Below are 22,884 nucleotides of genomic sequence, written 5' to 3' on the forward strand. Positions count from 1 at the left end.
TGTGTGTGTGTGTGTGTGTGTGTGTGTGTGTGTGTGTGTGTGTGTGTAAGGCATAGGGAGACACTGGGCATCCTACCTTTGTCATACAGCCTGTGTGGCAGCAGCCAGTCCTTCTGTTTTCAGTTCTTTGCCTTAATTCCCTCTTGAATACTTGGTGCCCTTAATCATTAGGCCTCCCAGGGATTCTGCAGGGCAAAACCCTGCTGCTTTTTGGTATTTCCCTCTGCAAGCCTTTCTTCCTCTTTACTAAGTTGTCTTTCCCATTTGCCTCATTGGTTGAAAACTTGCAGCTGCCGATTTCTCTGGGGCTTTCTGTTCTTCTGGTGTATTTCTTTAGACAGTGATATTTTTGACATGGAGAAAAGATAAATCTAATGTAGTTCATCCCAACTTTATTGAAGCAATGGTTTTGTTCTCTACATCAATTCTGATTTCAGTGTGCATAATAATTATTTTTTAAATTGCAGCAAGAGAAATACCAGAGTGTCACCCCTACACTACACATCTGTTGCATTCTATAATGTAAAACTGCTTCAGGACAACCTAGTGCTTGTGTATCTACCCACTTATGCCACCCCCACCTCTCTACAATTTACTTACTTATTTTTTTGAGGTGGAGTCTCGCTCTGTCACCCAGGCTGGAGTGTGCAGTGGTGTAATCTCAGCTCACTGCAACTTGCACCTCCCAGGTTCAAACAATCCTCCCACCTCAGACTCCCGAGTAACTAGGATTACAGGTGTGCACCACCATGCCCGAGTAATTTTGTGTGTGTGTGTATTTTCAGTAGAGGTGGTGTTTCACCATGTTGGCCAGGCTGGTCTCGAACTCCTGACCTCAGGTGATCCACCTATCTCGGCCTCCCACAGTGCTAGGATTACAGGCATGAGCCACCATGCCTAGTCTCTCTTTTTTTTTTTTTTTTTTTAAAGAGACAGAGTCTCACTGTGTTGCTTAGGCTGGTTTCAAACTCCTGGACTCAAGTGATCCTACCACCTCAGCCTCTAAAAGGGGCTGGAATTACAGGCATCAGCCACCATGCCTGACCAGTTCAGATTCTCATGTGTTTTACTTCTGAAGTGTTTTTTAAATATCATAGTATTTACCTTGTCTGTTGGTCTGGCCACAACATATTCATAATACTTCTATTACAAAATTTCATAGTTACTATTATCAGTAATAGAAATACATAACTATATAGCTGCTATTTATTGAGTACTTTTTATGTGCCACTTTACAAAATGCTTTATGTGGATTATATTATCTTTACAGCAAGCGTGTGAGGCACAGGTGTTGTTTTTACCTTTGTTGCTTTGTTTTTGCTGTTTAATATTTATTTTCTTGGAACCAGGAATGACTGGGTAGGAATCATGGCTTTATGTGCTCATGTTGCTTTTTGTTTGTTTTCGTTTTAATTATAGAAGTAATTCATGTTCATTGAATACATTTTTTAGAAGTTATTCATATTCAACAATACTCTTTCTTAGGTTTTACAGAATATAAAATCAAAACATGTGCATATTTATTATAGATTTTGGGCCTGTTTGTGGGTTTTATGCTCAACAAATTTACAAAGTAAATAAACTAAACTGCTAAAAAGAAATCAGGCAAAGACAAATTGAAATTACTATGGTTTGCCATAATAGATCACTGTTGTAGTGTGAATATGGTATGGACCAACCCACAGGTTCTTGAGTTCTGCATTGCATATACTCAGAGTATACTGTGTGATGATGACTCATGTCTTTTACCACTTAACTCTCAACTCTTATCGTAAGTAAATTAATGGCTTCTATTTAAGATTCTCCTTGTGGCCTTACATATAATGAGGTTTTAAGACTATTTCATGGCTGTTTGAAAATATCTTTTCCTTGTTTATTGAGTATTGAGGTTTCTAAGTTCTACTTAATTTTGTTTCAGATTTGCTATAATCCTACTACTTTTTGTCTAATTTTGTTGAAATCTGACCATATAATTGTGGTTTCGACATTTTTTGGGGGGAGGTTAAATTTTTTTAACTGCCTATTTAAAGCTATGAGTGGAATTTTTTTTGAAATATTAAGCTTATTTATGATTGAATGTTTCACATAATATAAATGTATTCAGCCCCACATAGTTCATATATTAAGAATTCCTACTAGTTTTCACATATTTTTCAAATCAGATTTGTCAATGTATCGTTTACATACAGTAAAATCTACGCTTTGTTAAATGTGTACAGTTTATTGACTTTTGGCAGATTTATAAAGTCTGTAGTCCCAGCTGCTAGGGAGGCTGAAGCAGGAGGATTGCTTGGACCCAGGAGTTCAAGGCTACAGTGAGCTATGATCATGCCACTGCACTCCAGCCTTGGTGACAGAGCAAGACCCTATGCACTCCAGCCTTGGTGACACAGCAAGACCCTATCTCAAAAAAAAAAAAAAAAAAAAAGGATATTGAACATTTTTTGTTATTCCAAGAATTCCCCCATACCCCTTGTAGTCACTTTCTTCCCTCTCCTCTACCCCTTGGACCCACTGATCTCATTTCTGTTTGTCTCATTTTGCCTTTTCTAGAATATCATAAAAATGTTTGCTTAAGTAGAGATAATTTTTTAATGTCAAAAATAAAAGCCTTTTGTGCCTAGCTTTTTCAGTTAGCATAATGCTTTTGAGATTTTTTTTACTGCAGAGTAGTATTCCATGGTATAGGTGTATCACATCTTGCTTCCACTAGTTGATGGACATTTGGGTTGTTCCTGGTTTTTAGCTATTAATAAGTATAGCTATTATAAACATTCATGAACAAGTCTTTTTGTGGACATACCTGTTCATTTCTCTTGGGTCAGTACCCACAAGTGAGATAGGGTTGTGTGGCAGTTTTATGTTTATCTCTGTAAGAAACTGACAAACTGCTTTCTAAAATGTCTGTACCATTTTTAATTCCCACCAGTAGTGTAAGAGATTTCCAGTTCAGCAGTTGGCTGTTGATCAGTCTTTTTAATTCTAGCCATTAATAGATGGGCAGTGGTATCTTATAATGGATCTACTTTGCTTTTCCCTGATGACAAAGGATTTTGAGAATTCTATGTATTTATTTGCATCTATATATCACTATCTGTTAAATCTCTTACTGAATTACGTGGTTTTGTTCCTGATTATAAGCACTTTTGCAGGTAATGATTTGCAAATATTTGTTCTCAGTCTGTGGCTTTCATTTTCTTCTGTTTCTTTCATTATCTTAGCAGTTTTAGTTTCTTTCAGAGTATAAGTTTTTAGTTTTGGTAAGGTCCAGTTTTTCAGTTTTTTTTCTTTAATTTGTGCTTCTGTTGATCTCCATGTAAGAAGTCTGTGCCTAACACAAAGTTAAAAGATTTTTTTCCAGATGTTTTTTTCCTAGATGTTTTATAGTTTCATCATTTTAAACTTAGGTCTATGATCCATTTTGAGTTAATTTTAAAATGTAGTGTGAGGTAAGGGTTACGTTTTTTATTTTACGTATGAGTGTTATCTTTTAATAGTTTTGTTGCATAAGTTTTTCATTCATTAGTTGCATACAGTTTGGTTTTATTTTCTTGGTGGCATATACTAGTAAATCAATATGACATATTTTTGTCTTTTAAAATTTCTTTTTAATTCTATTTGGAGTGATACTAACATTGCCATGCCTGCTTTCCTTTTTATATATATGTGTGTGTGTGTTTTTTTTAATTGTGGAGGTAGAATTGTTTAGTGTTTTATTGAATAGGTTGCTTTTCTTTTTCTTTTAATGCCAATTTTGAAGGTCCATGTTAACCTGACTCAACTAGCTTTTCTCTTTGACCGCACTAAGAGCTTTTCTGAGCGATTTTCCTTTTTGGTTAGAAAGCAGTTCTAAAGGCTTCACTTGGTAGCTATTAATGTTTTAAGAGGAAATTACTTTCTACTCTTGTATTTTAAAATAATAAACTAATAATTACTCAGCCTATATCTTACATACCTTTTAAACAGTTTGATGTCATTAAGAGCTTTTGTTCTTATGGTTCTGGTGATCCGTCCTTTTATCTATGTTGGATTATTCTAACAACCCTACCTACATTGCACAGATTTCCATGTGTAGGCCTGACAGACATTAATTGTGAGACTCAAATGCCAATTTTTTTCTCTTTTGAGACAGGGTCTCACTCTGTTGCCCAGGCTAGAGTGCAGTGGCGTGATCATATTCACTGTAGTCCTGAACTCCTATGCTCGAGCACTTTTCCCACCTCAGCCTCCCGAGTAGCTAGGACTACATGCATACCCCACCACACCTGGCTAATTTTTTAAACAAATTTTTTGTAAAGTGGGGTCTGGCTATGTTGCCCAGGCTGATGTCAAACTGTCCTCAGACCATCCTTCTGCCTCCTCCCAAAGCTCTGGGATTACATGTGTGAGCCATGCCCTCAAATGCTGTATTTTTTTGTAGATGAAATACTTTTGAATATTTGGGTATCTAACATAAGATAACTATATATGTTTAACTATCAATGAGTTCTTTCTTAATGCTCAGAAGACCATTTCTTCAGTTTGAAAGGACAGGAGTTTGAAAGACAGGATATACCTCAAAGAATGGCCTAGATTTTAACGGAGCCACAAGTTATCTATACATGAGTACTAAATCAAACCTTAGGACAGTATTGAAAGCCATGATGTGACTTACCAGTACAATTTTAGTAACAGCACCTATCGGTTGAAGTCATGAGCAATTATTCTTGCCAGATAGTTATTAAGCTGTGTTCATTTTAGTTACTGAAGATGTTTGTATGTAATCAAATAATGGAATCTCTTAAAAATTTAACATCTAACATAAAAAATTATAAATTTTAGTATGTTGGCAAAGCTCCAGGTACCCATGAGGGTTACAACTCTGGGCATATGTACTAACTTATGAATCAAGTAGATGAGCTTTGTTCTTTTTTTTTTTTTAGATGTGGTGGTACAGTGGGAGCTATTCTGACATGTCCACTGGAAGTTGTAAAAACACGACTGCAGTCATCTTCTGTGACGCTTTATATTTCTGAAGTTCACCTGAACACCATGGCTGGAGCCAGTGTCAACCGAATAGTGTCTCCTGGACCTCTTCATTGCCTAAAGTGAGAGCATAGTATTCAGCAGTCTTTTTTAGTTTGCGTTAGTGATTTCCAGATGTTTGTTTACTTATATTCTGCGACATTTAAAATGATTCTTTATAAACCTATTTACAGAAGTTACTCTGAATTGTACTCATAAGGAATGGTAATCCCTAATGGAGAAGAATAGTTAGATAAGATAAAGTGTAATTTTATTTCCAAATCATGTGTATTTAGAATATTTCTACATTTATCCAGTGGATTTTTTTCTAACGCTATTGTAAGAATTTTATTTTGGATTATTCATTTACTTTTGAAATGTGATAATGTTTAATGCTAACTCCTTTCGTGTATGTTTTTAATGTTCCAAGTACTCTCACAAGTAAGTACATCCAATTAACGACAATCTGTGATTTTTATGTAACCTAAGTACAACTGAGACAGCAGAGTTCTAATGCTATTCAGGATTTGTTTAACATTTCCTGATGGTTTGGAAAAGATTTGTTTTTACATTTTGCCATACTTCATTATGTTGCCATTGGATTTGAAATTTCAAAACTATTAAAATCAGGTTTTGCATGTTTTTACTCGTAAATAACTGAATGCCTTTGTGTCTGCCTTATCAGCTCACTGTTTGAACTTAGTTCAGTAGTGTTTATTTTGTAATAGCAAATAAACTCATTCTGTGTATTTACATTTGTTACTAAAAGGTTTCATCAGCCTTTTCTTTTTTCAAACTTGTTTACATAAGTACATGAATAGGTAGAATAAAATTGATAACAGTTTTGGATTAAAATGCCGTAATTGGGCCGGGCGTGGTGGCTCACGCCCATAATCCCAGCACTTTGGGAGGCCGAGGTGGGTGGATCATCTGAGGTCAGGAGTTCGAGACCAGCCTGGCCAACATGGTGAAACCCTGTCTGTTCTAAAAATACAAAATTAGCCAGGTGTGGTGGTGTGCACCTGTAATCCCAGCTACTCAGGAGGCTGAGGCAGGAGAAGCACTTGAACCTGGCAGGCGGGGTTGCAGTGAGCCAAGATCATGCCACTGTATTCCAGCCTGGGTGATACAGTGAGACTCTGTCTCAAAAAAGAAAAAAAAATGCTATAGTTACAGATAAATATTTCTATCTGATTTATAATAGGAAAAGTATTTTAATACCATGATTTTGATATTTACTACCACAGATTGCCTCCCCTTAAAATTCTTCTTTTGACCTCTGTGATAATACTTTTTAATTCTCTTTTTCCGTGGTTTTGCCTTCTCTTCACAGGAACTTTAGTAATCCTTCTGGGCTGTGTTTTAGTTTCTCAGTTTTTCAGGCCCTCTTTTAAGCTCTTCATATATTAATTTACTTAATTCTCACAGTAACCAGTAGAAGGGTACTGTTTTTGTTTTGTTTTGTTTTGTTTTGTTTTGTTTTGTTTTACTGCTGATGAAACTAAGTATGAGAGAAAAGTTATTTCAGGGTCTTAGAGTTATTCATTACCAACATTGAGCTTCATATCTTGAGAAGTCTGGCCGCTCAATTCAGGCCTTAATTAACCATTAGACCCAACTACCTTTAAAGAGGTAAGCAGATAGATGCTTGAGAACTACTTGGCCTAGTCTGTTAACTCTGAATTAAAATACCTACTCTTCAGTTTCTGTTCCTTCTCACGGCCAAAACTTCATTTCATAACTTACTCCAAAAAAGCCTTCTGTGACTTACACCTGGCTCTGTTCCTTTCTCTGCTGGGCATATATGTATCTAGGTTGTATAGTATTTGCTTGTTAATATGGTCTGTTAATTTATTTGTTTTGTTGTAATTCTTTTTACCAAAACAGAACAGCAAATTCCACAGTGTCAGGGTCCTCGCCTTCTTTTTTCTATCTACTTACTTTTTCTACTTATAAACAGCTAATTATACAGTTAAATACTCAGTATAGCAACTGTTAACTGAGTGGCAGGAGAAATAACAGGCCAACCATTCTGGTACCTTAAAGGACATTAGGGTGATAGGTTCTGCTACAGCATTTCAATGAAATGGGGATGAGATAATACTGCAATACTAAGAAGTATTGTCCAATATTGAGTAAAAGACCTGAAAATTAGGAAGGAACTACATTTCTAGTTGGCAAGTAGTTATTAAGCTTTCAATTTGCTGGTAAAGATAGTAAAGTTAAGGAAATCAAAGATAAGAGTAGCATGATCATATGAAAATAATGTAGAACTCTTTATCTTTGTGTCTTAATCTTTCAGGAAAGAATCTGAACAGATTTTTTAATCACACTAGTAAATCTATTATCAGTCTGCAACAATTTATGCTATGTCATGAAAAAAACAATGTTTTGTGTTTTGTTGTGTTTCTTCTTTTTCTTTTATTATTATTATTTTTTTTTTTGGAGACGGCGTTTTACTCTGTCTCTAGGCTGGAGGACAGTGGCACAATCTTGGCTCACTGCAACCTCCGCCTTCCAAGTTCAAGCGATTCTCCTACCCCAGCCTCCTGAGTAGCTGTGATTACAGGCATGCACCACCATGCCCAGCTAATTTCTGTGTTTTTTATTAGCAACGAGGTTTCACTGTGTTGGCCAGACTGGTCTTGAACTCCTGGCCTCAAGGAATCTGCCTGCCTCAGTGTCCAAAGTGCTGAAATTACAGGCATAAGCCACCGTGCCTGGCCACAAATTTTTAATAAATAAGGAAAACCAGAGAAGCATAACATAATACAAATATACTGGATTTAGACTCTAACTTTATTTATACAAAGTAAATAAAGTACCAGACTTTGAAGGATATTTCTAATAGAATGTTTTTTCTCTTTCAGGTTGATCTTGGAAAAAGAAGGGCCACGTTCCTTGTTTAGAGGATTAGGCCCCAATTTAGTGGGGGTAGCCCCTTCCAGGTAAAAAAAAAAAAAAAATTGTTTACAGTTAAGCAAATTATGGCAATCTCTTTTGTTTCAGCACACCTGGATTTAATCATTTATAGATACAGTTAAATTTATAAATGTGGTTTTCAGTGTTTATGGGAAGTTAAAATACTTAATTTTCTTTTTAAGAATTTCAGGTGCTAGCCAGAACAAATTTATATAATAATGTTTGGTGGTAGGAAATGGTACTGGATATTTTGAAGACTAACAGTATTTCAGTGCTATTAGAAATTAACAGTAGTAATATAAATACAAAGGCTATGTTTCATAATATAAGGGAGAAGGTATAGTATTTGCATTAAATTATTGATAGTCTTATACTGGGGAAAATAATAAAGTATCGCTTATTATAGCTAGAAGTTTAAGGAACACTGTATTTATAGATAAGAGTTTTAAATGTTAAAATTCTGTAAACGGACCTGAGATTTTTTGGGGGAGATGTTGTAATCAAAGTTGAAAATTATGAATATATTATATATCTTTATATTGCATTGACTAGGAGATGTAAAATTAGTAATATTTGCAAGATAAATCTGGAAATACCCTCATAGCTAGTGGCAGTATATTGAGTCTTCTGGGGAGATGCTTATGCTCTCATCTGACCGTAGGAGTTAGAAGAATTTGGGGCTGCAGAATTGAAAATCTACCAGGGCTAAGGCTGTAAAATACTCCTGATATTTTGAGATAAGTGCTTGGTAGATTTCTGAGTTTAACTAAACCAGCTCTTGCATCTTGAAAAATTTTGACTCTAAGAAAGGTAAGCATTCTTTTAAACAAATATTTTCCTTGGACCAAAAGGCATTTAGGGTATCTTGAATTTTTCTGCTTTTCATAGCTATCCTGCTCTGCACTCCACCTGAAGTTAGTGTTCCTTTCTCCCTTTCCACATAGAAATCAAACTTCAAAGAAACAAGATAGAAAAGTAGAACCAAAGGACTAGGAAGGATGTCAGGGCTTAGAACAGGGTTGAAGAAAGGGACAAAAAGTCTAAAAACCTGAGAATTTGTGTATCGTTGAAGGGCAGTAAGTGATGTACATGGCCTTTACCATAATAAAAAGGAAGCTATTCAAGGAAGATGCTGAAGAGATGTCAGGGTGATAATGATAAAGAACTATGGTGTAACTGGTATCAGTAACCATCCAAAAGGATGGGCATGGCACCATGTGTATAAAGAACTATGGTGTAACTGGTATCAGTAACCATCCAAAAGGATGGACATGGCACCATGTGTAGGTGCAAAGGACCGCATAGTAAGATCATTGTGAAGCAGTTTTTATGCAGAGTCAAAAGACAAAGAACAAGCAAAGGAACTAATAACTAAAGGAGCAGCCAAAGGAACTAGCAGTAAGAAAAGAGAAGATCTGGAACTCTTAAAACTAAGTCATTTTTTGGCTTATGGGACAAACCAAACAGATAGAATGGTTCTGTTACCTATTAAGGAAGCCAGAGGACATGAAAACATCACTTCGTCATTTTTCTCTGACACCATTGCATCTTAGATTGTTAACCTCTTCCACGACAGAACACGGTGCAAAGTTCATATTTAGAGTGAAAATGCTTTCTGTATCCAAACCATGTACCAGATCCATGTCTTGTTATTTATTAGGTTTCAACTTTTTATGGGTTCTTTTCTCTCTTTAAGAAAATATCCAAAATTGCATCCTAATTATAAAAAAAGTTAAAAGAAAAAACACCAAATGCAATGGCTCATGCCTATAATCCATCTTCTTGGGAGGCTGAGGTGGGAAGATCACGTGAGACCAGGAATTCAAAACCAGCCTGGGCAACATAGCAAGACTCTATCTCGTAAAACAAAAACAACAAAAAAAGTATAGCGTAAAGTTTCTACCCTAAACACATCATCTCTCATCCTGTGTACCTTCCCAAACACTCACACTTCTCGTAGATAACCACCATTAATAGACAGTTCCTGTATATTCTTCCAGTAATTTTTCTGGGTTATCATATACATAAAAACATGTATACTTAATATTTATTATGCTTTACATAAACTGAATCATACTAAATGTTTAAGCTAATTTAACTTGAAGTTTTTCCATGGATAATATGTAGGGGTTTTTTTTAATTGTATAGTATTCCATCATTAATAAACATTTGCTTATTATACATTTAGATTATTTTTAGATTTTCACTGTATAAACAATGGTTCAGTAAACATACCTCAACCTTTATCTTTGAACACTAGGAAGTATTTTTTTTAGGATGGTTACCTAAAATTAGAATTTCTGAATAAAAGGGCATATGCATATTTAAGACTAGTGAATATTACTAAATTACCTTAGTATAAAAAGGCATACTGGATTTTTATCCCTTATCCATAGCCTTACCAATGCTGGCTACTGTCCATCTTTTTTTTAATACTTACCAAATGGACTGAAAGGAATTTTTCACTGTTTTAATACATATTTATTTAATTTTTGGTATAGTCATACTTTCTTGTAATTTGTCATTTGTCTATCCTGTGAATTGCCTATATATATTTCATGGCCATTTTCTCATTAGGATTTCTTTTTTTCTTACTGATTTCTAGAAATGCATTGTTTATTCCTTTTCCCAACTTGGCATCAAGTGTATCTTATGTTTTTCCTTCTCATAAAGTACGATATTTCATTTTAAGTTATGTTAATTTTCCTTTTTTCTTAAGCACATTAATAAAGGTACAACAGTGAAATTCTCATTTGTATTTGTCTACTCTGATTCTTATTGGATGAGTAATCATCCAGTAAGATGGGGAAATAACAGGATGTTTCATACAGCAAGCAAATAATTCAAAACATGGGAAGTTAACATAGAGGAGGTAGTGGGGATGCATAAAATCATAGTAAGTTAACAATGAGGGAACTAATTAAATTTCACTCAGTGTTTACAAACACTGGAAAACATTCTAACCTGATGGGTCTGATTTCTTTTGTTGGAATTGTTTTGTCTGTTTAAGGATAATGTGAATTACAGTGTGTGTACTATGAATTAGAATATACCACAGTATCTTAAAATTGTTTAGCATATATTTTAATCATTTGGATCTGCTTCACCCTCTTCTCCCCATGAAAAAAAATTATTTGTTAAGTGCTCATGCCATATCTACTTATCTCCAATAACTATATTTACTTTAGCCTTAGCACTGCATCAGCCTTACAGCCTTATTCATTCATTTAGTTTCTAAACATCAAAATCTTAAATACTTTTTGTTTAAATTAGTTGTTATTTTGTTTTTATTTTCTTTTTTAAAAATTTCATTTTTTCTTTTTATCTTTTTGGATACCAAGTTTTAGTGAGTTAAGTGGCTGTCAGAGTATTGGACGGGGGTCTGTTTGAGGATGAATGGTAGGAACTTTACATTTGATACTGTCATACTTTAATGAGTCAATACAAAAAGTACTTCATAGTATTTATGAAAAGTGTATATATCTAATGTTACATGAGAATGTGGCTAGGACTTTGTTTATGGTTTTTAAATTTCTGCATTCTAAAATTATGAAGATCAATTTATATGTAAGTCTTATGCATTAAGAACATGCTTATTGATAAATCTAAATCTCTATTTTAGAGCAATATACTTTGCTGCTTATTCAAACTGCAAGGAAAAGTTGAATGATGTATTTGATCCTGATTCTACCCAAGTACACATGATTTCAGCGGCAATGGCAGGTATGAATGTATAATATTAAAAAACAAAAAACTTCTTGAAACCTAGAGGCTTAATATTGAATTATAAGTTTGTAGTGAGAAGTTGATGATTTATGTGCTTTTCATTGATTAGATGATTTTTACATTTATCCATATAAACCAAATTAGGTATATGTAAAATCTGTCATCAGTTGACGTTTTTGTAGTTAGGAGTTTCCATGCTAGGGTACAAGTAATATATTTATATTGCCTTGTGTAGTCCACTGAATGTTTAGTGATCATTGTTAACAGTTTTAAGAATCCAACCATAATTACACTGTAAATAAGTTACAGAGCTGTGATTTACTCTTCTCTCCTCAATTTCTGTTAGTGTCTTTTCCCTTTTTGCTGCATGTTTTGGCTTCTGTCTGAAATGTGTCGGCAATTCTTGGTAAAGTATTCATTTTGTCCTGTGCTCAAATGCTGAAATTTTTGTGAGTGATGATAATTCAGTTACCATGTGTATTTTTTAAAATTGTTTATTCTACATAATTTACACTAGATAGCTCCTGAAATTTAGACACTGGCTATGTGTACATGCTTACTATAGAAATGTTTCCAGGAACTCTCTCTTTCTGTCATCACTGATAAGTATATATGATTCTGAATTAAAACAACAAGTTTTAGGTCTTTATACTGCCATAAAGATAAACAGTTGGTTTGACCAATCTGGTTCTGGAATCATTTGCTGCTATGCATGTTGGACAAAGCCATGAACTTTGGTTTTCCATAGAAAATTCTCCCTAATATCTGAGATTTATTGCATATTTACTCATATCTCAGATTTTCAAATTATGCTGTAACTTTATAAACTGTAGCTGCTTTCATCAGCTATTGATCAATAAATTGAGTGTCAATTATGTGCTTAATAGTAAGTGCCCTAAACTGTTAAACACTTTTGGTTTAGAAATAAAATGAATCAATTTGACCTATATACTTCATGAAGTAAGTAAGTTTGAAATACAAATTTCTGAAAGGTCAATAGCCCTTATCATATTACAAATTGTTTCTAAGACTTTTTGTATTTAGTAATTGTCGATTGATTCACTGAAGCTTTAAAACTGGAAGGGACAATCTAAAGGTCAAAAGAGTGAAATACAATCATTTACCAATAAGGAGACCTTGGGCAAATTCTGTAATTTATGTGAACCTCTGTTAGCTTACCCATGGAATGAGTCAAGTGGTCTACATAGATTTGGATTTTGAGAATCAGTTCTTTCATTTAGTGTCATAGAGATTATCTTGTTACAATTAGAATTTTTTTAATGTAATTTTTACAGATGTTGAATATTAATAGATAGAATTTTTCCCCTATGAATTTGGATGTAAGGTAAAGGTTGGTGGCCAGTGACAAACCTTATAACCACTCTATCAGGTTCTTTAAAAATACATTTCTGAATTACCAGTGATTATGATTTTGGCTTATAACCTCAGATAATTATAAAGAAATATTAATCTTATTTGAAAGAATTGGAATCTAGAAAGTTAGATGAGCGGTCATTTTAAGTTGATTTTTTTTTTTTTACTTTTTTTTTTTTTGAAACGGAGTCTTGCTCTCTCCCAGGCTGGAGTGCAGTGGCGTGATCTCTGCTCACTGCAAGCTCCGCCTTCCGGATTCCCGCCATTCTCCTGCCTCAGCCTCCCGAGGAGCTGGGACTACAGGCACTCGCCACCGCGCCTGGCTGATTTTTTGAATTTTTTTTAGTAGAGACGGAGTTTCACTGTGTTAGCCAGGATGATCTCGATCTCCTGACCTCATGATCCGCCCGTCTCGGACTCCCAAAGTGCTGGGATTACAGGCCTGAGCCACCGCTCCCGGCCTTAAGTTGGTGTTTGTTATATCAATATAGCAAATGTAGAGGTTCAGAATATATTTCCACTGGAACATCTTATTTCATTAGATTATCTCATCAGAATTTATTACTGTATTTGTATCACATTGCAAAGAATTTCAGTAGAATTGTCACTTTGCACTTTTTTCTCAAATGTTTACGAATGTTAACATGTAGTTCGTTTTTATCTATACATTGATACCATTTCCCAACTTGAATTCCTCGAGTTTTGGTAAACTTATAGTCTCATACTTGTTCAGAGGTTATTGCACTGTACACTTATTGTGTAGAAAATACTGCTTGAATTTGTTCGCAGTTACATTGTTCTGAGAACTGTGCTTTCAGAGCTTCTGTGCACTATTAATGAGCATTAACATCTAGCTTTGCAGTTTTATTCATAACTATATGGTTGGTAAAACTGAATGGTCCAATGCAGACTCATTGAAGTAGCCTTTTGCCCCCTTTGTTCTTGAAATAATCTAGACCAGATTACTCTGGGGTTTTTTTTAGGATTATTTTTATAGGTCTAAACATGAATGATTTGGGGGTATGAAGTAAAGATAGTTCTGTGAAAAATCATTTTCAGCTGTTTATTCAAGGGAAAAAATGCTAACCTTGTCGCTTTAGTACACAAAAACACACTAAAATGGACCATTAATGATACTGCCTGCAAGATTTTAACACACCAGATAGCACACACATTAAGGATTTATAAGGCACTGTACATTATTTTTATTCCAAGTGACCTCTCAATTCATTTTCATTTTGCATTTTATCCATATGAACTCATGTTTAGATACTAAAAATTTATTTTATTAAAAGGACAGTTTAAAGTGGGTCTTTTTGTTGTAGTGCATACTATAAGAATGTGTAAGCCTCTAAAATTGAGCTGTACATTTTCATGCATTAAAAATTTTTTTCAGTTGTGAGGATATTTAATCAAATTAAATAATGTTGACTCTTAATATTTTGCCTGCCTTTTTTTTCTCTTACACATGACCTTTGACATACTCAGTATATCTCAGCTATTGAGGGTATCTGTTTTGTTGCCTGTATATTTTGTTTAAATTAACTTGTATATTCCTCTGTATACACCTAGGCACAGATGTATGCAAAAAAATTTATTAAATTACTTCTTTCTTTATAGTAATTCCCAATTTTTAAAAGATTTTATCTGGCATGTTTATACTTTTATATAGAACATTATAAATGTAAAGGAAATGAATTCTGATTTTGATTGGATTATATATTCATACAGTTCTCAATTTTTAAAATACTAGTAATGTAATCATTGAAAGTTTCCTACATACGTAGTGGGTTTTATTTCTTACAGCATACACTGTTATTTTTCAATTTATGTTTTTCTATTAGACTTAAACTTCATTATAATAAAGGCTTTTACTCATTAAATACAGGTATTGTCTTGCATTTATGAAATATTTTTGAACAATATTTTATTTGTCCATGGCAGTTAATTCAGCCAGATGGATGGTTGGACAGATGTTTTGTGTGTTTGTGTGTAAACATTCTTCCTGTTTTTTGTTTTGTAGAACACAAGAAATTAAATACAAAATAATGCAAAATATTTCATAAGTATGGATGTGCAATATTACTGGCCATAGTGCAAAAGGTGAAAGGTACTATTGTAGCAATGTATACTTTATTTTATTAAAAATTTATATAAATAGCTCCAAAATGAAGTTACTTGAATATTCTGTTGGGTTTTTTTTTTTTTTTTAAGATTTACTAAGTAGGCTGATTGTTAAAGAATAGAAATTGTGTTTTCACCTCCTTAATCATAATAGATAATAGTGGTAGGAAAATGGGAGATGATGATCCCCTCTAAATATTCCCTTTTGACAAGGTTAGCATTTTTTCTTTAAGGCAGAATTGATCTTCTTTTAGGTAAGTATTTAGATTCTGAAACTGCTGCAGATGGCAGGATTTTCAGTACTCGGTACATTTTTTTAAATGGCCCATTTTGATATTCCTTTCTTTTTTTTAACTTAAAATTTTCAAAAAAGTTAGATCTCACAGTAAATATTTCTCAAATCCTTCCAATGGGATTCAATTTGTACACATGTTTCTGATGAGGTCACTGCTTGTTGTTATGATACAGAAAAGCCTGTGTCTATTTTAGGCATTTACTGTACATTTCTCCCGAGAAAAGAGTGAGATCGTGTCATCTCATGCTCCCCATCCGCAGGTCACTTCCTGTAGAAATATGGACTAACTTAAACCTCGTGAGTACTGATCTGAGCATCTCTTGCAGCCTGTAGTATAAGAAACGCACCCTGGGATTTTATAATAGCTGTGGAATTAGGAGGCGGGAAATTAACTTTTATTTCCTGAATTTGTGTGTGCATTGCGTATTTTATAAAGGCTAAGTCTGATTCCTTTATAATATTCCTTCTAGAAGGAAGAATGAGGTATTTTTCAGTCGTCATGTAATAAAAGCCTGGGGTCTTCAGCTTGGCGGTAACAGCCTTGACCTCCAAAGAATGTGATAACAATATATAGCTGTAAATGGTATTATACTGTCTTAAAAGTTTTAGATAAAATCACAGTTCTCTTTGCTTAGTATAACATATTTAAAAGCCTGATACAATGCTTTCCATTCTTTTTTGTCTGTTGATACTTGGCTTTCTTAGAACTCTTTTGCAAAAAAAAAAAAAATTAATATCATTACTTTGCAAATAAATGCAGGATAAGAATATATGGGATCTTAGCTGTTTTAGTTTTAATTACTTTTAAAAGTGGTGTTAATACATTTAGGTTAGGTGGGCTTTGTTCTTACAGAAGTTAGTTGAAATAAAAAGTACCGAAAACGCAACACTACAGGTATCACTCACTTAATGAAATCAACATTTTCAGCAAGTTTAAGCAGAATTTTTCTGTTAATCTGGTTTTTAATTGGTCGACACTGTCAAATGGAATCTTACTTAGATAAAGCAAAACTTTTAAAGTAGCATTTAAAAAAAAATTTTAAGCTTTCTAACATGCTAACCACCTTACTAACAGTATAGCCAATATGTTGGCACTTTGCTTTTACTGACTGTGGAGCAATATTAGTTCTTCTTACCTTACAAATGGATCCCTCATGTCATCTTAAGTTCATTTTCATGTTTCACTAGGTGCTCAGAGTCTTAATATAAATTAGCATATTATCAAAATGTCACAAAATTAAAATGCAAAATAAAAAGTAATAGGCAATTTCTAAATTTCAGGGGCACTATTCCCAGTATCTTTGTGTGTGTTTGTCTTATAAGTAATGGAAAGATATGTTTAGCTTGGGCTAACCTCAAATTGCCTTACCATATTTAATGCTAAGTTACGATAAATTTTTGGTTTTTTCCATTGGCTTCATTTCTTAGATTATTAGATTATATTTATTAGATGTAATTATCCTAGTAATGTCTATTTAGTTTGTTAAAGTGTCTTTGGTTAGGAGAAAGTAATAGCATAAAACTCAAGGACCTGAGTTTTAAGTGGTAAAAGGCTAATAGCTGAAACTCTGTGGATTGTGCTTAGATTCTTTATCTAACCCAATGGTTTGCTGGCATTTAGGTTAGTGTCTTTATTAAGAGCTAGCTCTCACTGGGAGAGTTGAGCCAGAGCAACCGTAGTAAACATAGCGTACTGATAATAGCAATTACATAGGGATAAGATAACATTCTCTCACTTACCTAAATTTTAATGTGGCCTGTTACATAGTTTAATTTGTGCTTGGAAATGAATTTTAGTTAAGTGAGAAATACCTGTTGTTTGCTTTGTGACATTATAGTAATATGTACAGAGAATAATTTAAAATTATAATTTATGGGTCTTTAAAAAGTTTTGTTCCTAACAACATTTATAAAAATTTATTGTACTATTATAAAGTTTTTTATATATGGGTTTTTTTCCAGCCTCAAATTCTTTTGTGACTTGGAAGAGTATTATGGACAGAAGCTTGGGTATTTAAAGTTTGTTTTTAGAAATAGAACTTTTATTTAAAAAAAAAAAAACTTAGGTGCTCATCTTCTTTTCAAATAAGTATAATAAGATGAATGAGAATTTTTACCTAGATCGGCTGTTTTTAAAAAGTTTGATGTAAAGATTCCCAGTTTTAAGCTTTTAAAATTCAATAAAAAGCAAATAGTTTTTCTTAAGATTTCTATAAAATGATTAATAAAAATCATTGTGAGTAATGCAGAATATTTTGTTGGTTTATGCTGGCTAGCAGCTTTTTACTTACAAACTCTTAATTTTGCTGTGCAGACATTTAGCTAATACAGATATTTAAGTTTACAAAACAAGAATCATTAAATTGGAGTTTGACCAGAATATTGATGTCCGATTGCTTTAAAATATAATTTGAATATCCTAGCCTTTTCATGTAGAAAAATGAGGTTCAAAAGAAGAGAAAAATAATACTCTATAATTTTATTCTCAGTTAAGCTAGAACCATGCAAGAAAAATATTTAAACTGGTCTGATAGTTTCATGTTTTTCTTTTATTTTACCAAGAATATATGCATGAAAACAACCTTTTATATAAAAAGATGTTCCTGGCAACCTGCTCAACATTTTAAATTTTATCAACTTAGTACCTGCTGATGCGTCTAAAATTGCTGGTCCCATTCTAGTTTTATACTTACGTATGTAGTATTAAAAGCACTTAAGAGAAATGTAGACTATATAATCTTTACAAAAGTGGTAAAGGAATTATTTAAACTGAATATTTATTCCATTTATCTTGCTTGCTAAATAGATTTAATTGGAGCATCCATCTGTGTAATATCTGGGTAGTTCTACAATGTTAAAACAGTGGCTTAAGGAAGTAAAATTTGAGTTAGCCAGTTACTGACATAGAAAAGAACCCCGTGAGACCAAATTCAGCTTTGTAAACAATTTAGTATAATTATTTTGCGTATGTAGATATACCTTTGAAAGCCAAGAAAGGTTTATGATTGGATCTGTACTATATTAATTTAAAAACAAATTATTCTTAAGTATATTGTAGCATTTCTGTTCCTGTAAGTACTTTACTCATCTTGAACGTACTGATCATTAGCCACCTTTATAAAAATAATGTGCCTGACCTGCTAGTATTTGATAGAAATATTAAAACAGTTAAGATCCTTAAACATTTCTGCATATAAGTTTTTATTGAATAAATGTAACTTAACGTAAGTAGGTCTATGAAGTCTGTGTAAATTAAAACCCTGTTTTGTGTAGATGAAGCAATCTTTATAAGTTTCTGTCATCAAGATTGTATTTTGTGTGCTATTTTTCCATAGCTAGGAAGGTGGCAGTAAAACATGCACTATCCTAGAAACATACTGTTCCAGGTAGATCTTAATTTACTACCTGGAATGAGCCATCTTAGGTGACCACCATTCTGCACCAATACTTAGTACATAATACTTTAGTTTTAAAGTAAACTAGAGCTGTCTTCTACCCTGAGTTTCTTCCATGTCTATAAAAGTAAGAAGGAACTTCCAATTTGTAACTTTTTGAACTTTTGAGTTTTTGTATGTGTTTTAAATAGATGAAGATAGGCCTGTCCTAGTAACCCTAACAAAAACTTTACTGTGATACGGTTATTTTAACAGTATTAGTAAGTATATATGTAGAAAGTATTCATGGGGCCAAACAACAGTCTTTCCCACTATATAATCAATTGAAGATCAAAATATTGGTGAAATTTGACATTTATGTAGAATTCATTTTGAATGTAGTGATTTGGAATGCTAATCAAACCCCAAGTAACTGTTTTTTTAGCTGGTTTTTAGGATCCCAGGTGCATGCTTTTTAGCCGTAGAATACACAAAATGTCTACGTGTTTGTAGAGATGGATTTCTGAATTCAGCTTAGATAGTAGAAAGCACCCTAAAGGATATTCTAAGTAGGTTGGGAAAGCAATTTATATTCATTTTGCTTTTAAAAGAATCTGTTAGTTTAGGACAGAATTTGAGAATTCATATAGATTGGAAGTGAAGACAAATGTTTGTCGTTGTATGGATTTGTAAAATGAAAAGTGTAACATATACATAAATTAGTAGTTTATATACATTTTCTTTAATATAGATTTATCTAATTTTTAAAACCTTAAAGTTAATAGTGTATTCTTCATTTTTACCAGAGTTCATTTTAAACATGTTTGTTTAGGTTTTACTGCAATCACAGCAACCAACCCCATTTGGCTTATAAAGACTCGGTTACAGCTTGATGCAAGGTATGTTAATTCCTTAAAATAAAATTGGTTAAAGTGGATTTAACCACTTTTTTTCTACAAATTTTTTCTTTCTTTTGCTGCTGAATTTGTTGTTGTAGTTTTGAAATTTGGGTCTGCCATCAGAAAAAAGATAATGTAAGAGTTGACAATATGAGCTTTTCCAGGTGAAAAAAGTGTATTATTAATATGTGTTGTTTTGTTTTGTTTTAAAAAGAGTGGCTAGAAAGATTCCGTAGAGGAACAGAAAGGAAAGAAAGAGATAGATTAACCTAACCCAAAAGGTAATACTTTCCCTACATGGGTACTTATAATTGGCCTAGGCTAGAACCCTAGGCTGACAAAATAGTTCTCATATATCGTCTGTTACCACTGACCACTTTATAATAGTAAGATTCATTCATTCAACAAACCTATATTAGCAGATACTGCTATGTCTTAGAGATGCACCAGGAAACAGTGGGGACTAATTTTAAATGGAATAATCAAGGAAAGGTTTTTTGAACCCATTTAAAGCAGAGGAACCAATCTTTGCAAACCTCAGAGGTTCTAAAGTGTAGGGCCTTTGGTGTTCCGGGAACTGAGAGTAGGCCAAAAGCAGTGCTGCATAGGGTCTTGCCATCTCAGCTCTCCTATTGGCTTTAGAATAGACTCAAGTAGCAAGATGGTCCTATCTTTTATGTTACAATAATAATATTAATGATTTTAAACTATTTTAGACTTTCAGTCTGGAGTAGGTTCTGTGTATAACATGTTTTTACTGTTTTATATTTTGGTGTTTGGGAAATAGTGTTATGTCCTATAGGCTTTAAGTCAAACTGATCTAACACATCATTAACAATTATGCCTGCTTAAATATCTGTTTTCCATCTTCTGTCATGTTGAACTATATACTGTTTGGAAACTTGAAAAGAAATATCTAACTGTTTGATCTGAAATAGATCTTTTAATAAAATCTTAAGTGTTGTAGTAAAACTCCAAGTTTATTTCTTAAAGCCACATATCTGAAAAGTAATGGTAGCTAAGACTTATTCCAAAGGTTAGAAAGTACAAGATGCTAGTCCACATTATTCTGTTGTAAACTACCAGGGTTAGGTTTCACTGTGTTTAGCATTGCTCTATAAGGAATCCAGGAAAAGCATGACTTAAAACTCTTTATTTTTTTCCACTTGTAACACAAGCTAGCACAATTCTTAGGCTTGCAGGGTTGGGAGTTAGATAGGGGTGGGGTGATAATGAAAGGTTGACTTGAGGATTCTAGTTTATAAGGCTGAGGGCTGGGTGCAATGGCTCATACTGGTAATCCCAGCACTTTGGGAGGCCAAGGCAGGAGGATTGCTTGAGGCCAGGAGTTTAAGAACAGTCTGGGCAACACTGCAAGACTTAATCTCTACAAAAAAAAATGCATGCCTGTAGTCCTAGCTACCTGGGAGGCTGAGATGGGAGGGTTGCTTGAGCCCAGGAGTTTGAGACTGCAGTGAACCATGATTGCACTATGGAGACTCCATTTGTTAAGAAAAAAAAGAAAAATCAATAAAAAAAAAATAAAAATAGGGCTGATATGTCACCTTTCAGGATTTGTATCTCTTTTAACTTGTGAGGAAGGATCTTTAATGGCAGAAACTAGTTACAGTTGGTTTGTGGATCATTTATCTAATAGGTATTCAATATCTCAAGGCAATCCATTCATAAAACTGGTGGAATCTGTAGGTAATTAAGTGGGTGTTGTGGTGGTGGTTTTATTTTATGTCAGAAACAAGTTAGGTATAATTTATAAATAGGTAAATTTTCCCTTTTTTTATAGGTAGCATATAAACCTATCTCTTTATAGATAAGGTCCTGTTGGGGGAATCAGTATAAGGTAACAAATATTGTTAAAACTCAAAATTACATGCATGTGTAGGAGGAGATGTTGTATTCTGTAAGAGTAGGTGCTGCCCCCTTAGGTAGAACTAAGGACATTGTCTTAGGCAGAGTACTGAATAAATACTTTATGACACTACAAGTTCTCATTTACTAGTCACCAGGGAGACTGATATGGCCATTGCCTTTAAATGATCATAGGGAATTTGACTTACATTCACCCCATTGCCTCTTATGTAGAATATGAGTGGGGTTGAAAGAGAATCCCTCAGGTGCACAGAATTTTAGTTAATCATACTGCTTGCTTTATGATATTGTATCATCATTAGTGTCTCAGTCATTCTATTTGTGTTACTAAATGCAAAGGAAATTCAGTTTACTTAGAACTGGAATTAATACAATGTGAGGATTTTTGTTTACTTTGTTTTGTTTTTGTCTTGAGCTGCAGTCAGGGTGTACAGTTCCTAAAGGATTTGATTGCTTATCACTGCCACATGAACCCCAATGAGGACACGAGACTGAAGATTCAATGTAGTGCATTTTGCATTCAGTAAAATAAACTATTTACTTATCACTCATTTCATACGACAAATTTGAGACAAAAGAATAGGAAATCTAAAATATGAATTTTTTTTTAAGTTCTAATTTAATTCTTCATGAGTTAAGGCCATTCTTTATTATTAGAGTGACATATTTTATTATATTTTACTTACTTTATTTTAAAAACCTATCAGTAAGATGTTTCTTTTTGCTTTTCAGGAACCGTGGGGAAAGGCGAATGGGTGCTTTTGAATGTGTTCGTAAAGTGTATCAGACAGATGGACTAAAAGGATTTTATAGGGGCATGTCTGCTTCATATGCTGGTATATCAGAGACTGTTATCCATTTTGTTATTTATGAAAGTATAAAACAAAAACTACTGGAATGTAAGACTGCTTCTACAATGGAAAATGATGAAGAGTCTGTGAAAGAAGCATCAGATTTTGTGGGAATGATGCTAGCTGCTGCCACCTCAAAAACTTGTGCCACAACTATAGCATATCCACATGGTAAGAAGAGATATCTATTAAATCAGAAATATTTTCCCACCCCAGCCAACAGCTCACTTATTAAAGCATTTATAATTTTACTGCGTTCTGGTATAACAAAATACAATTCTTGAGAGTTCATAATGAGATTAAATCTGGTTAAGTAACGTAGGCTCTATTAATAGGTCAGTATTATGCTATCAAATAGCATGGTGATGATTGAGCATGAACTCTGAAGTCAATCAAATTCCAGCCTTACTCACTTCCGCTTGGTGACT

General features: G+C 33.6%; 1 protein-coding gene across 2 annotated transcripts in view; it reads left to right on the forward strand.

Moving 5' to 3' along the window:
- SLC25A36 (solute carrier family 25 member 36) overlaps positions 1-22,884 on the forward strand; it is a 38,453-nt gene that overhangs the window by 9,925 nt on the left and 5,644 nt on the right. Inside the window, exons 1-6 of one of the 2 annotated variants that reach the window (XM_077991534.1) lie at positions 3,026-3,066; positions 4,923-5,087; positions 7,875-7,952; positions 11,549-11,649; positions 19,652-19,718; positions 22,338-22,627. In XM_077991534.1, coding sequence (XP_077847660.1) covers positions 3,041-3,066; positions 4,923-5,087; positions 7,875-7,952; positions 11,549-11,649; positions 19,652-19,718; positions 22,338-22,627 — 727 coding nt within the window. In that variant the 5' untranslated portion in view covers positions 3,026-3,040. Of the gene's footprint in view, positions 1-3,025; positions 3,067-4,922; positions 5,088-7,874; positions 7,953-11,548; positions 11,650-19,651; positions 19,719-22,337; positions 22,628-22,884 lie in introns of those variants that run through there. The other variant, XM_015132003.3, reaches the window with a different exon arrangement.

Source organism: Macaca mulatta, chromosome 2 (genome assembly GCF_049350105.2).
Source record: "Macaca mulatta isolate MMU2019108-1 chromosome 2, T2T-MMU8v2.0, whole genome shotgun sequence".
Classification (NCBI taxonomy): Eukaryota; Metazoa; Chordata; class Mammalia; order Primates; family Cercopithecidae; genus Macaca; species Macaca mulatta.